The sequence below is a fragment of the Heliangelus exortis genome, chromosome 9 (assembly GCF_036169615.1).
Source record: "Heliangelus exortis chromosome 9, bHelExo1.hap1, whole genome shotgun sequence".
Classification (NCBI taxonomy): domain Eukaryota; kingdom Metazoa; phylum Chordata; class Aves; order Apodiformes; family Trochilidae; genus Heliangelus; species Heliangelus exortis.
In genome coordinates, this window is record NC_092430.1 from 8,333,229 (window position 1) to 8,347,824 (window position 14,596).

At 47.2% G+C, this 14,596-nt stretch overlaps 1 protein-coding gene and 3 long non-coding RNA genes across 8 annotated transcripts in view; 3 read left to right on the forward strand and 1 right to left on the reverse strand.

The window, feature by feature from the left end:
• Window positions 1–396: 396 nt before the first annotated feature.
• LOC139799690 (uncharacterized) lies at window positions 397–7,275 on the forward strand. Of its 2 annotated transcripts, none has more exons than XR_011727422.1 (3): window positions 397–1,501; window positions 4,823–5,272; window positions 6,551–7,275. It is a non-coding gene; the product is annotated as an uncharacterized lncRNA (long non-coding RNA). The 2 variants fall into 2 exon arrangements; XR_011727421.1 differs by having other exon boundaries at window positions 4,823–5,012.
• A 5-nt stretch (window positions 7,276–7,280) lies between these two features.
• Window positions 7,281–8,169, forward strand: LOC139799691 (uncharacterized). Its single transcript, XR_011727423.1, has 2 exons — window positions 7,281–7,489; window positions 7,696–8,169. It is a non-coding gene; the product is annotated as an uncharacterized lncRNA (long non-coding RNA).
• Window positions 8,170–8,426: 257 nt separating this feature from the next.
• HES6 (hes family bHLH transcription factor 6) lies at window positions 8,427–11,178 on the reverse strand. Of its 3 annotated transcripts, none has more exons than XM_071751889.1 (4): window positions 10,765–10,902; window positions 10,607–10,693; window positions 10,448–10,529; window positions 8,427–10,275 (listed from the first exon to the last, which is right to left on the reverse strand). In XM_071751889.1, the coding sequence occupies exons 1-4, from the start codon at window positions 10,843–10,845 to the stop codon at window positions 9,902–9,904; spliced, it is 624 nt and encodes a 207-aa protein (XP_071607990.1). In that variant the 5' UTR covers window positions 10,846–10,902; the 3' UTR covers window positions 8,427–9,901. The 3 variants fall into 3 exon arrangements, with proteins under 3 accessions (XP_071607990.1, XP_071607987.1, XP_071607991.1); XM_071751886.1 differs by having other exon boundaries at window positions 8,427–10,363; XM_071751890.1 differs by having other exon boundaries at window positions 8,427–10,529; window positions 10,765–11,178.
• The window catches only part of LOC139799689 (uncharacterized), a 28,147-nt gene continuing 24,727 nt past the window's right edge, over window positions 11,177–14,596 (forward strand). The window contains exons 1-2 of one of the 2 annotated variants that reach the window (XR_011727419.1): window positions 11,177–12,155; window positions 12,331–12,441. This is a non-coding gene — a long non-coding RNA (uncharacterized lncRNA). Of the gene's footprint in view, window positions 12,442–14,596 lie in introns of both variants that reach the window. The other variant, XR_011727420.1, reaches the window with a different exon arrangement.

The following is a 14,596-nucleotide window of genomic DNA, read 5'->3' on the forward strand; positions in this document are numbered from 1 at the left end:
ATCCTCCATGTGTCTGAATGAGCTGGCAGTAAATTAGGCCCAGGAAGTGCAGCACTGCGTTCTAATCTCTTTTAAGTAGGGTCTATAAATGGAGATGGTATTTATTGCCCAGCTGATTTATGCAGTCTAATGTGGTTATTCAAGCATTTCCAAAGAAGGCTTTTAAAACTTTCAGATACGAAATTTGCTTTTCAATTGAGAGCAGGGTGTGAGAAAGAATTCTGTATTATTTGTTCTGCAGGAGTGCTGTGTGCCAGCAGCCTCCCCCAAACTTCACGGACTTTATCAACACACAGAGTAGTGGCTTGAAGCTGATTGCCAAAACTTACTGTGAGTAAATTGCTGTAACGAAAGGTATCTACAGACTTCCAAACATTGTGTGTTCTATACATCTAGGCCCTCTAGATAAGAGTTGAGCTGAACTGTGGCACCTGGGCTATATATAGAAAGTGACACTTTGCTGCTCTGGAAACATTTAGGTTGTTGCACTCCAGTTTGTGACTTTCGTGAAAGAATTGGAGGAAGAAGATAATAACACAGTTCCCAAAAGGCACTGCCTCTTCTTTGAAATCTCTTAATAGTCCCTTTTTAAAAAAAGCTTTATCAACAGCAAAACACAATTGTATCTTTCTGGGGGCAAGATATAGGGGTTCCTTATCAGAGAGAGAACTTGAGGAAGAGATTAAGACAAATGTCTCAAGTCACGTGGCTATTTGGACCTTTAGTTACAGTTTAGTTGAATAGAGATGAAGAGTTGTTAAACTACAGAGATACAGAGGAAAGGCACAGGGCGAAATCTGTGTGCCTCTATAGGCTGTGACTATAACAAATGAGAGATTTGTCAAAACAGGGCAGATTGCAACTGCCCCTCTTGTCTAGACAAAAAGGAAGAAAGAAAGTGAATGGAAAAAGAAAAGTGATGTTTAGAGTTTCTGGCAAAAGAAAGTACGGCTGTAGAACCCCAGGCACACAAAGGGCTATGTGCACCTCGGCTCTCTGCTAAACTTCATTCCCAAATTGTAACAGTCTCAGTACAGGTGTGAATGCCAAGGGAAAGTTTAGAAACAGAGACAAATAGAAATTATTTGTCCAGATACTCTAGACTTTATCTTTTTAAAACCCTGATAATTGGGCCATTTGAAATTATCTATGGTTTTGTTCAGAGCAGTGTATTAACTGAGTCTAAATGGTTTCTTTATATAAAATGTTCTCTTAAAAAACCAAAACAAACACCAAACCCAAACCAAAAAAAAAAAAAAAAAAAACCCAGTAAGTGCAAAACAAGAAAAAAAATTATTCTTTTGTTTCAGGGGAAGGAGAGGGGAAGTGGAAGCCCTTCCGCTTTTGAAGGGGCATGTGTTTCATTTCTTGCTGCCCAGATGCCATGGTTACAAGCACTACAGAAAACAAACCAGTGGCACCAGGTAGGCTCCCTGCTGTTTTCCAGCAGTTCCTTGCTTCAGCAATGGAAAGGACCAGATGTCAAAATCTTCTGATTTGGGTAAGAGAGCCTAATCCTACCCATTACATTGTAGGATTCTGCTGTGTTTCTAGGGGAAACGTATTGGTTTCTCATCAACAAGAAATGAAGGAAGGATGAAGGCAACACACTTATCTGGAGACTCCTTCGTGAACTGAGGAGTTTTCCCAGACGTGGGGAAACAAACTGGGATCCCCAGCTAAATCCCTTACTTCTTGCTTGGCCAGCCATCTCTGTTTTCCTGTGGCAAGGACCTGCTTGTTGGGGTGACTCAATGTGTTGGGTGACTGCAGTGACTGTGTGTGCTGTGTTGTCAGAGTGGCAGGAGGAGCACCAGACTGGGTTGACCATATGCAGGGTTTAGAAGTAGTTTTCATGGCATCTAATGTATTCAAGGAGGGAGGTAATAGTTGGGAATTCCCTTGCTATTGCCAGCACTATGGGTACCCATTTTTCCAAAGCAGGCAGGCAGTATGTTTGGAAGCATGTTGTCTGTGGGGTTTTCCTTCCCCTTTTGCTCCCAACCAAACCGAACCATGCTTGAATGCTTGTAATGTTGTTTTTTTCCTTTTCCTGATCTGCTTATTTTACATGACACTGATTATGTTTGTTTGCATGTTTCATTTCCCATCTGACCTATGTCACTTACATACATTTATTTTACATACATGTGTGTGGCTGAGTCAGAGTGGTCATTGCTCATCTGACCAATTAGAGAGCTCATTCCTCAACCATTCAGGGTTGGACAGGACTTATAAAATCTGTTTATCTCATCTAAAGCAAGAAGATAGTGCATATGTATCTGTCACTCAGCCTAGATACAGCAGCACTTACTATTTGTGCAGAACCTTAGTGTTTCTCCCAATACCTGACATGATATTTTAGTCATAGGAACCTTCAGATGAATGAACCAGTGTGGCAACACAAAGCCTGTCTTAAGAGATGCATGACCAGTGTTTCATTAATGGAATTCCGGAGTTAAATCCAATCTGCCTGAGCAGAGAATGGAGGGAGGAGTGTCTGACAGCACACTCCATCCTAGGAAACAAAGAGGCCATGGCTTTCTTTGAGTATACTTTAACTTCAGGTGTAACACAGATTAAAGCATAAACATTGGCTCCATACAACAGTAATCATTCCTGCAACTGTGAGTGAGAGCCTTGATTTCAGGTAAGACTTGAGAGTTTTGGGAGATGAGGAAATGCTCTGGTCTTACAGATTGTTTCTCACTCTTAATCTACATAAGGGTTCTTCACTGTAGTCCCCTTCTATTTTTCTTCTGACAAATAAGAAAGCTTTTTCATCAGCTCCTTCACAGCATTTCTCCCCTTGTAGCTGTGTTATAAAATGATTAGATAATAACACCTGTAAATTGGTGTGTAAATGCATAAAGCCACAACAGACACAGGTAAGATGTTGGCAAATTCTATATCTTCTCCTTCCACTTCCAAAAACCTTGAGATAGTGTTTTCCCCTTCTTTGTGAAGCCTTGCTAGACTTAAGTGAGAGCAAAATGTTATTGGTTGTTGTTATAACAACAGGAGTATCATTAGAATAATATTTTTGTTTCATTTTTAAACTTAAAAAACATCCTATGGTGTTAAAACATGAAGATAGGTATCAGTACTTGTCCTCCCTTGAGATGCAGCCAATAGGTTTTCTAACAAAAAGCTGAGAGGTAAGAGCCAGTCTGTGTTGTATTGGTGGGGGTTTTTTTAATTATTATTTATTTTGAGGTTTTTTGTGGTCTTTTTCATGTTTTGTTTGTTTGGGTTTTTTTCAAGGCATTCAGGAAGTAGCTTGTAGTGCCACAAACAGTGAAGTGGTGTTGCTGGAAAGGAACAGGAGCGCAAACAGACTCCTAAGTACAGAGCATCAGGATCTTGGGGGTTTGCATACTGTTTTGAAGAGTCCCTTTGGCACTGGAGTTTTTGAGCTCTGGAGGCTCTAGTTTGGTGTTGGCTGAAAGGATATGAATCATTTTTCCTGCTTCCTGCAGCGATCGAAAGTGCAGTCTGTCCCACTGCTGCTGAGCCCCCCTTGCTGGTTGGGCTCTGGCCAAGTGCTGCTGCTAGCTCAGTGCAGCAGAGGAGAAGCTGTGAATTCCTGGTGCTGGGCTTGGTTGTCTCTGTTGGCCACATGACTGCTGTTTTGGGCAGCTACTTGTGTGCATCTGCATGTGAGCTATGATGTGGTAGGAACTGTGCCCTCTGGGTCCTATTACCCTCTTCTTTTTGAGACCATTGAAGGAGCTTTCCATATTATGTGTCATTTCATAGAAAGCTTTCTGGGAAGTAGAGAACAGGGGCCCTCTGTACAGGCACCCCAAAGCCCCTGAGGAGCACGTCATAGCTCACTCAGAGGTTGCTGTTGTGGACTTCACTGAAAACCTGTGTTGGCTGCTTAGGAAACTGCTGGTTGAATGGAGGGGTTAGTGAGTAGGAGGCTTGCAGCTGCTGGGAGAAGAGCAGCTGCTTACTAGATTGGCTCTAGAATCTTAGATTTTTGCAAAGAAGCTGTGCACTCCTTCTGCCTGGATGAGGGGATTCAGTGACACTTGTTTTCTGACCAGTAAATCTGCTCCTGTGAAGGACGGGAACAATGTGGAGCAGGCTCAGATGTATATAATGTAGTCTCGGGCTCCTGGTATTCTGCAGGCTCTGCTGAGGGTCCATTGAGCAGGAAAGGGACATATATATATATATATATGTGCTGTTTTGGAAAGGGACAATGTGTGGGTAGATACCATCCATGTTTGGGGTCACTGTAAATAATAAAGACACAATTGTTTTATGAAGGCCGGTCATAAACATGGCATTTGCAGGAAAATTTGATGTGAACTTGTGTGATCCAGGCCTCAGTGAGATATATGGGTTCTGTGAACAACCTCTCCCAGTTGCTGGAAAAGTTTGATGGGGCTGAAAATGGAGCTGATGTGTTTCTTTTGGGGTTTTCCCGCTCCCCACCTTCTCAATCTGTGGAACACTGGTTGCGGAGGGTGTTGCACGGTGACAGTAGAAGAGCTCTTTATAGTTACTTTGCTTAGCACAGTTTGGTTCTGGTGAACTCAGGGCAAGGAGGATGAAACTGTAAAGTTTTACTAGTGTGGCTCCTGGTCATGGATGGTCCAAACCCCAAACACAACAGGGCTCCCAGAGGGGGCCACTAGCAGCTGAAACCTGGTTTTGAAGCACAATATCTGAGTGGCAACCCAGGCTCTGGAGGATCCCAGGGGATTCCCCTTCCCTCTCAGTGGGCACATCACTTCAAGGATAGTTTGAAGTGTGCCCCATTGGTTGTGATTTTAAATTACACTGCTTTTTTTGTACTTAAATGGTCTAGAAGCTTTGTGGAGTTCAGCTGAGGCTGAGTGGATCTGGGCAATTCCTGAAGCTGTCTGCAAACAGGTCTGCACTTTCCTAGATGAAGAAAACTGCTCTCCATGCTTTCAACCTGAGATGAATATAAAAACTAAAAAACCACAAATTAAGTCAATTTTATACTTAAGCAATCCAAAGACAGAAAGGATCAGGTAATGTAATTGCTTGCATATTGTTGTTTTACTAAGTAGTTTTTTGTTTGAAACCAAAGCAACTTGTATTTGCTTTTGAAAGGTACTCTGCCTCACTTGACATTAAGAGGATGGAAATTCATGGCTTCTTGCAGTGTCTAATTTCAATCTTTTTCTTTCTTATTCCAAACAGTTTAGACCCACGTCTAAATCCTGGTATTTAAGGCTGTACTGTACTGGATTAAAAGACCTTTTGAACTCATGACTTACTCAGCTGGCAAGTGAGCAATATAACATGTATAATACAGCATATTCAGTGTAACTAATCAAATCATCCTCAATCATAATCTTGTTTAATTTAGTTAAACTTAAAGTCTGTTGCTGTAATGTGTGCTTTTAGGTTTGAATGTTTCTGCACCATCTTTTTAAATGTTTATTTATCTTTCTTTAAATGTAATGCTATGAAATGTAAATGTTATATGGGGAGCTGAAGATCCAGTGGAAGAGGAGAGACCATTTTCCCCCTCTTTCCTTAGTTTAGCTCATGCAGAAGTCACTAAATTGTGCACTTCAAGCCTCTCAGACATTCTCCATTGAGCTAACTGTAGTCTTATGCACTCTCTGTAAGAAATAGCATAAATGCAGTTTGAAGTCAGGCATCTCATGCAAGAAAATGAAAATAAATTGTAGGAAGCAGATGAAGGAAAGGCTAAGGTTAAGACAGATGAATTAGTGGTTTGTTTGGAGCCTTGAGTTTTTCATGTACTTCCTGCATGACATTGTTCAAATTATTGTGCTCATCTGTGAAGAAAGATGTTCTCTTCCCAAGCTCCATCTGTACTGGCTTTTCTGTTTCCATGGCCCGAGTGAGCATGGCTCAAGTTGTGACTGGTAGGGCAAACTCAGCAGGAGATATGCTGCATGGCCTAATTGTTGTCATCACCAGAGAAAAGAAAGAGTTGATTGGGGAAAAGTCTCAGTGGGTTCCAAAAGCTGAACACCAAACTGGTATAACCCATGTGCCCGAATTGATGTCCCTGCAGAGTGGAGGAGCAGTTGGGGCTGGAGAGTCTGCCTGTGTGTGTGTGTGTGTGTGTGTGTGTGTGTGTGCACGTGCACAGAGTTGTGTGTGTGTGTGTGCTTGTGTGTGTGCTTGCCCATGAACTGGAAAATCTGGGAGCTGGGCTACAACAGCTGGAGATTTTAGGACTAGATGACCCCTTTGGGATGCAATCTCTGGAGCTTACTGTAACATGGCAAGGCTCTGGATGCCAGGATTAACCAACATCCATCCCAGTACACTTATAGTCATAAATCCCCCTTTTTTGTGGCTTGTTTCAATAGCATTCTGCTAAGGACAGCATCTTGGATGGTAAGAAATGCAAGTTCTCTGTGTTACAGACAGGGATTAACTGGCTGCATAGCAGAAATGTCACTTACGGTATCTCTGTGAATCCCCTAATGGCACTGCTGGACTGCATTGTTATTTTTCTGCTTTGCTTTTTAACTGGAATAGAGAAATTGTTCATTTATTTATCTGTCTATTTATTTATTTGCAGAGGAAAACTATGTTGAGAGCTATGTGATACTTGCTAGTTGGAGACAAATGAAGATGTAAGGTGATTTGGACAATCTGAAAGCTCAGTCCTGTGTCCTGGCCAGAGGGCTCCAACTAAAGCCTGGTGCATATTGCCAGGAGGTGAGGAGGTGATTTGAACTCTTAAGTCCTCCCAGCTGACCTGGTCTAACAAGGAGCAGTTTTGCCCTGCAACAGGTGTGAGTGACTTACATGCAAAGAGAAGGGAAAATGAGGCCTCCTTTCTCTTATTCTTCACCTGTATATCAAGCGGGAGCCCTACTGTTTACGAGCTGCTCCTCTTTGCTTTTACAAGGCACTGTCAGATCAGATACTCAGTATTACTTTGGAATGGAAAAGAATGAAGGCAGTTCCTGTAAAGAAGGACTTGAGAAGGCTTACTGGTTTTTCATCAGAGCTGCTGGAAACCTTCCTTTCCCCCCCAGGTTTACTTTCCCCAGTCCCACCCTCGAAATGCTCACCTTTTTTTGCCTTTGTCAGGGAAGTGTCACATCTGACACCTTTGCATTAAGGTACAGAAATGCAAATGGAGAAATCCAGCAACACCTAATGAGAGGATGTAAACTTTCTGTGAACCTAATATGTGGATTTAAGATAAAGAGCCATATTGTTAACACATTTCTAGAATGCTTTTGACACTTTTTAAAAAAACTAATAAGAATGCTTTGACCTGGCTTTTTTTCTTTTCAGCTGTGGCTCTTCCTAACCACCCAGACTTTGAGAAAGCAGCTGGCTGGGAGCAACTTGGCAGCCCCTCTGCCCATTCCTTTCCGCAGCCGTGGGGGTGGGCTGTGCCCAGGACTTCTGCAGTCGTGGCAGATGTGCAGGGAGCTGTGAGGGCTGCAGCAGGAGAGAGGAGTGCAGCAGCATCCCTGGAAATATCCACCTGGAAAGGGAGCAGGTAAGCAGGGAAGGCCAGTTTCAGCTCTGCTTCCCCAGGGCCAGTACAAGGAAAGTAAAGGAATATGTCTGCAGTGCTGCTTGGCAGAGCTGAGGTTTCTCCTAGCCTCCCCCCCAGCACTGCTGAACTGAAGCTGGCACTTTTATGTTGACTTTTGGCTTTGTTTCTGTCATTGAAGTGTCAGGATTTGCACTTTGCTTTCACAGGAGAGCCCTAACCCGGGGGGTTTTCATCTCATGGAAATGAAGCCAAGCCCCGGCCTTCCGTGTTCCTGCAGCAGCAGAGGGCCCGGAGCAGCTGTACCAGCCCAGCATCAGCCCTGGATGTCCCACCCGAAGCCGCCTCAGGCAAGTGCCCGCAGCCCTGCGCTGCCGTCTGTGTGCGGGGAGGAGCCGCGGGCGGGGGCTGCGCCGAAATGGGGCTTCCTGAGATGTGAAAAGCAAGGGGCTCGTAGGGTAGAAGGGTAACTCTGTGTAATGTGGGAATTTTCTTTGGCGGTGTATTGTTAGCTGAGCTGATGGAGTAGAAGTCGAGAGTTAAAGTATCAAACACTGTGATGCCTGGGGAATGTTTTTATTTTACAAAAATAAAATCACTCCCTGGCTTTGCACGGGAGTGGCTACAAGTGCAGGCTCAGTCCAAGAGGTCACCTTGTGTGTAGGGTGAGACTTTTAGTGCAAGTGTCACAGGCTGCTTCTTCATTTACACTTCAGAACACTAACCTCCCTCTCTAAAGCAGAAAGGTCACTACCAAAGTTCTCACCTCCCTCCACTGAGCTGTTTTTGGCTTTTCTCTTTCCCCCCCACCTCCCCGGTTCAAAGGGAATTTAGCATAGAAGAGCAGAAGAACCAAACAAATCTAATGGCCATTTTTTACTAACAATGCCCACCTCAGGTAACTTAAAGAAAATTACAAAGGAGAGGTCTTACCAATAGCTTAAGTTTCCAATTTTATTGTTCCATAGGGTTGTTAACAAAAAAATTACATGTCTAATCCCTCAGTAGTTAGGTTGCTTGTTCTGTTTGGGAATTTGCATGTATTAAGCAACTTCAGGATAATTTTTTCTCTTCAGTGACAGCTCTGACAGGTATTAGCACAGCATAAATAACCTGATATCTCTCAAAAGTACAAATACAGGAGGTGCAAAACCTTGTGTACAAAAATGCCCAGGGTCTCCCACCCAGTCCTCTAGGCACTTTTTACATTTTAAAGAAAACTTTCCCAATCCATTGCACTCTCTATTCAACTTTGCATTCAAGAGATAAAAAAAAAATAATCAAGACCAAAACAAAACAAAGAAACCACCAAACTGAAGATCCCTGTAAAGTTACACCCCAGGACAGGCTTTGACTAGCACTTTTGAAGCTAGGATTGTAGCTGTCTGAGCAACAGTGAGATGGCAGAGCAAGTAGAGTAGGTTTGAGACTGGCATCCAGATAAACTAGTCCAGAAATCTGTGGCCTATGCTCAACCTTACACCAGTATGACCTTGCCCACTGCAATAACTTAAGTGTCTTCTAGTATTAAACAAAAGAAACATTTGAATTCCAATACTTGAGCTAACAATGCTTAGTACAAGAATCAAGTGCTTAATTACCGGCATAGTTTCCATAATATATACATATTTCTGTTAATAGTAAACAATAGGGAACTGTATTTTTCATTTTTTAAAACCAGTTAGAAGTGCATCACACTCCACAATACATGCAATTAGTTGTGAATTCAGTATTTTTTATTAAAGATTAAAAAATAAAAACATTTGACACCCCAATATACATAAACTCAAATGTGCTAAAAGCAAAATGTGCAGAAAGACACTCGTTTCTAAAAGGCACTCTGCCACCATTATCTTGCAAATGTTTGTCTAATTCCACCAGGTTTCTAGTTTTCCTTCACTGAAGGTGAGACTCTAGACTGCTACCGAGTACAGATGCTAACCACACCAACCCCTTTCAGGGGTCTTTGCTACCACTAGAACATTTAAAACTGCATGCAGACTCAGCTCGAGCTTCTCATGGAGTTAACCATCACGATTTAAAATGCACGAGGGCTTTTTCTTAAAAGAAAAAGGTAGTGGTATTTAGGCTGCTTATCAGGGCCAAGAGAAAGAGACAGGGTTATAAAATAATTGCTGTGTATCCACCAAAGAGCTTTGCTACTAGAACCCAACTCCCTCCTCCCCCAGCCCGCCCCAACCTCTCATAAAATCAACCCCTGAAGTTACAAAATGCCGCACACACACGCGCACACACACACACACACACACGCACAGATGAAATGTTAACGCGTTGAGCTATTAGCCTGTCAGGGCCTGACAGGGTGGGAGTGCCCGGGCCGCGGTCCCGCAGCGGCGCCAGCCCCACGCACGCTGCGGGGCGGTGGGCTCGGTGCTCTCCCCGCTATAGGTAGGTTCAGCGTTGGCTCCTGGACGCTCCTCCGTTACCAGGGTCTCCACATGGATTTGGGTAAGCCAGGGGAAGGAAGGCTGCGCGTCCGGGAAGCGTCCAGTCCATCGGGGGAGGTCTGGCCCGGCTCGGCCTCCGCCTCATCCGAGTCGGAGCAGGTTTCCTCGCTGGGGCAGGGAGAGGGTGCCGGGGCGGGGAGAGCCGGGCCCAGGGAGGCCTCGGCCGCGGGGGCCAGCGCCTCACCGCCGGGCCAGGGGCCGAGAGGAGGATCTGCCAAAACGTCCGCGACCAAGTCCGGGCAGCCGCCCTCGTTGAGGGGCATGGACTCCAGCAGGTGGTTGAGCAGCTCGGCCGCCGTGGTGGCGTCGATGCCGGGGCAGCTGGAGACGAAGGTGTGCACTTCGTGCATGCACTGGATGTAGCCGGCGGCGAAGCGCTCGCTGGCTTCGCGGTGCAGCCGCCCGCCCTCTGCGTCGCGGGAGACAGAGCGAGGAGCGGGGTGAGGCGCGGGCCGGGCCGAGCCGCCCCCGCCGCCGCCCCGCCGGCACTCACCGAGTGCGCGGCGCTCCAGCACGGCCTGCACCCGCCGCACCGTCAGCTCCAGCACCTCCGCGTTCTCCAGCTTCGCCTGGAACTGACCCGAGGGCGCCGCAGCCGTCAGCACGGCCCCGGGCCCCGCCGCCCGGCCCGGCCCCCGCCCCGCCGCCTCACCTCGCTGTCCGCCAGCAGCAGCCGCAGCTCCTGCAGGCTCTCGTTGATCCGCGCCCGGCGCTTCTTCTCCACCAGCGGTTTCCTCGTCTGCGGGGACAACAGCGCCGTCAGCCCCGCCGCCCGCCCGGCCCCGCCCGCCCTCCGGCCCTGCTGCTCACCTTCCTGTCGGCCCGGGCCTCCGCGCAGCCCCCGTCGCCCCGCGGCGGGCGGCCCTTGCCGGGCCGGAAAGAAGGCGCCATAACGCAGACCAGACCCAACCGCTCCGCTCCCCGCCCCGCGCCGCCACACTTATAGCCTGCGATTTGCATGTCAATGAGCCCATTGGCCGCGCCTCGAGGGCCGCCGCCGCTGCGTTGGCTGAACGGGCCAATGGGAAGCGGGCGCTTTGTCTGCTCCGGAGTTGGGGTCGCGCCTCTCCTAGCCTGTGGTTGTCGTCGCCGCCGCCTCCGCTGCTCGACGGCTCCCACCGCTTTGTTGGCCTGACTGATGCGGGCAGGGCCCCGCGCTCGGTTCGGCCGTGCCTTTGCTCCTCGGGGGCCGTCACGGCCTGGGAAGTGGAGACAGGGTCCGGAGGGCCGGGGCAAGGGGCTGTGTATCGGTCACCTCCCAAGAAACTACCCCCCCACACACACCGTCTAGACTTCAGTGCCCACTACCGTGTTCGGAGCCTGAAGGAACGTGAGGTGTTGGTCAGCCCCGGAGCCTGCTCGGGGCCGTGGGTGCCCCTCGTTGCGGACAGCCCCGGTGGTCCCGGCTGCAGGCGGAGATGGCCGGGCACAGCGACAGCCTGGGCGTGAGAGCGTCCCGTTCACCCCCGAGGGGGGAACTGGCGGGACACAGCCGACTGTGGGGCCGGTCCTTTTGTCCTGTCCCCATCCCAGGGGACGGGGAGGCTCTTGAAGTCGGTCCCTTTGGCCCGGGCGGGCTGGATGCCTGCCCAGGCCCCGGTGCTGGTTCAGCGCCACCGCCCTCTTAGGGTGTTTGGCCGAGACGGAGCCGCGCTGCCCTTTCCCAGCCCGGGCGGGGCAGGGGGAGCTGCCCCCCGAATGCCGGGTGCATCCCTGGGCTAGTCGCAGCCTTCCGCCTCTTTTGGCTGAAAGAGCCGGGCCGGCCGGCTTTGTGCGGGTAACTTGATGCTGATGACAGTTGGCAGCTGCAGTTCCCCCAGCAGACTGAAGCAAATAAAAGCATTAGGGCTCGTCCCCGAGGAGAGCGACAGGTGTTCGCTCCCGCTCCTTTGTTTCCCTTCTTTTATTCTCCTCGCTAATGCATGTCATGTTTTTGCCGCCCGAGAAAACGGGAGACGCGTCCCCCGCTTGAATCGGCATCGCCAGCCCGGAGCCGGACTCTTGCCTCCCTGTACGTGTCCGGCATGGTTCTGTTCGATTCAGCATTAAAACCCCCAAGGAAGACGCTCTGGTTCTGGTGCAGCTTTCCCCGCTGAAAGATCCAGCGTGAGCCGGTGTGCCCTCAGCCATGCACAGAGCTCCGAGACTCCGATCCTTTTTATTGATCCGTGGCTGAAGGCTGGTGTGTCCCTCCCTATCCTGTGAGTGAATGGCACGTGTGCTGAGAGAGGCCGGGTAGCTTTAGTCAGCCCCAGCGTTGGTTAAAGCTGCTTTTCATCTGCCAAGCACAGTATAAACACCCGTGCCTGCAATATGCTAATCCATGTCTGATTCGAGAGCAAATACGGATAGAGATGTTCAGCACTCTCTTTGCAGGGAAAGGCATCGGAGATAAAGCTGGCACGTGGGATGTCTTGGCTGAAGTCCCAAGCTCAGACCACTCTTCTTTTGGTACCACAATGGACAGCAGATTTTATTTTCAGAAAGGTGATTCTCATGTTTCTTCTGTATGCTTTAAAGCAACGGTACTTGAATTTTGGCAGAATTTGCTCTGTAGGTGACTTAATTCATTCCACCAGGCAGGTGGAATCTGTCCTGCTAAATCTGTCCTGCTTCTGATGCACCCAGTGCTCTCTGTAATGCAATGTGGAAACTGTCTTGTCCCCTTCACTGATACCATTAATGCAGACTAAACAGAAATGCTGTTTAGGCCAGGCCAGATACATAACACTTTTGTCTTTAAGCAAATAGAGGCACCTGTGACTGTATTTTATATATAGTCTATTCAGAGTTTGCCTAAATGGGAAGGAAAAAAAGACAATTGTCTGAGTGCAAACTACAGTGAAGTAGTGGATGTCAGAGTTTTGAAGGGGCCATTTATGTTCTGAACCAAAATCAGGCACTTAAGGTTGACATATATGTATAAAAACACACAAGTGTACACACACGTATAAAAAGTGCAGTAACACACTATATGTAATCACGGGGTAAATGATGAAATCCAAGAAATAATGAGCTTGTTTTCTCTTCAGAGAAAGCTTAGCAGCTTTACATTGGTATAAATTCTGCTGATTTACACACGAAACACTGCACTTCTGTGGCTGCAGATGAAGTTGTTCGTACCAGTTGTGTTTCAGAGCTAACTGAGGCTTAGAGGTGCTGTAGTGTTCATCTAGGAAAATGGGAAGTGAAGGAGCTCCTGAATTCACCTCAGTTGGGATTCAGGTGAATCAGGACTTGGGTGATGCAGGCTGAATGCTGAACATCAATGATTTCTCATAAGCCTCAGATCTGCATGTTTTGGAGCAGTGAGGACCTGCAGGCACAGGGTGAGGATGCACACAGAGACCCCAGCAGTGGGCCAGCAAAGCTTGGCCAAAAATGGCCAGAGTTAGCCATAGCTATAACATCTATTTCTGTTCTGCTTTGGTGGGTGCCAATGGTACCATCATCTACACACTGCTACGTCTTGCTCAGTAACATGTCTTTTTGCGTTTTGGTTTTTTTTTTTAGTTTTTAAAGCTGCAGGTCAAATAAGTTGACAAATGATGTTTGTGCTGGGTATTAAAAAAATGTATGTGCCATAAGTATCTGGGCATGCCTGCAGCTGCCCTTCTGGAGTAAGAAGTCATTGCAGGCTATCTGCTCCAGCCCATGAGGACACTGTGATGTTTTTGTTCCACTTTAAACAATTTCTGTCACATCAGGTGAAGTGATTCATGATGACCTCATGCATTTTAATGGAAATGTCAACTGCAATCTAGTAAAAGAAAACGTTCTGTAGATACCTTGTCTCATATCTCAGTGCTTGCCTGTGCATGGTGGTTCCTGAAGGAGATTCTGGTAAGCCCATCAACTTAGCCAGATTGTTCTTTCCAGGTTAAACCCCCCTGCTGTCTGCTAATGGGGAGGTATACAGGCACTGCTTCCTCCTGCACAGAGGGGGAAGTTTGACCTTTGCTAGAGCAGGGAGCTGTGTCCTGCCAGAGTCTGATGCTCCCACACGTGATATAAATCACAGTTTAGCTGAGGAGCAGCATGGTTTTAGTAGAGACAGTGGCATCAGTGACTTGCTGCATGTTTTTCTGAAAGTTCATGAATAGAGCAGTATAATTCTTTGTAGAATTAATTATATGTATTATAATTCTCTGTAGATCATATGTGATCACAAATGCACCTGTGGTGATGGTGGCAAAGGTAATTGTGGGAGAAAATCCTGCAGCCTCAGTTTCTTGCCATGCACACTGGAGACAGAGGGAAATGGCAAATCCTCATGAGGTGAGGGAGTCTGCCACCTAATGCCTCAAACATCTCTTTTTAAGTTATCAGGTGCATTTAAAAGGTCTCCAGCTCCCAGAAGGACATCCACAGAGAACTCTGTGGATGAAACAACTGCAACTGAAAACTTTTAAGGACTCTACAGGCGGGTGTGCTGCCATCTACGTTCTTGGGCTTCAGTCAGTAGGTCACTCAGGCTCTCCATGGATAATATAATCAGAGCACAGGATAAAGACATGATGAGCATGGACAAGATCCATTGGAAATGCTTGAGTGGTTTCTTTCATAGATGGTACAACATCTGTTGTCGTTTGAGGCACAAGTTCCTATCAAAGAGACACATCATCCTTATAAATATTAATGG

Coding starts and splice junctions, on each gene's coding strand:
- HES6 (XM_071751890.1), bottom strand. CDS start 10,914: ATGCAAATCGCAGGCTATAAGTGTGGCGGCGCGGGGCGGGGAGCGGAG. Junction 10,694..10,764: donor AGGCCCGGGCCGACAGGAAG/GTGAGCAGCAGG, acceptor TTGTCCCCGCAG/ACGAGGAAACCGCTGGTGGA. Junction 10,530..10,606: donor TGCTGCTGGCGGACAGCGAG/GTGAGGCGGCGG, acceptor CCCTCGGGTCAG/TTCCAGGCGAAGCTGGAGAA.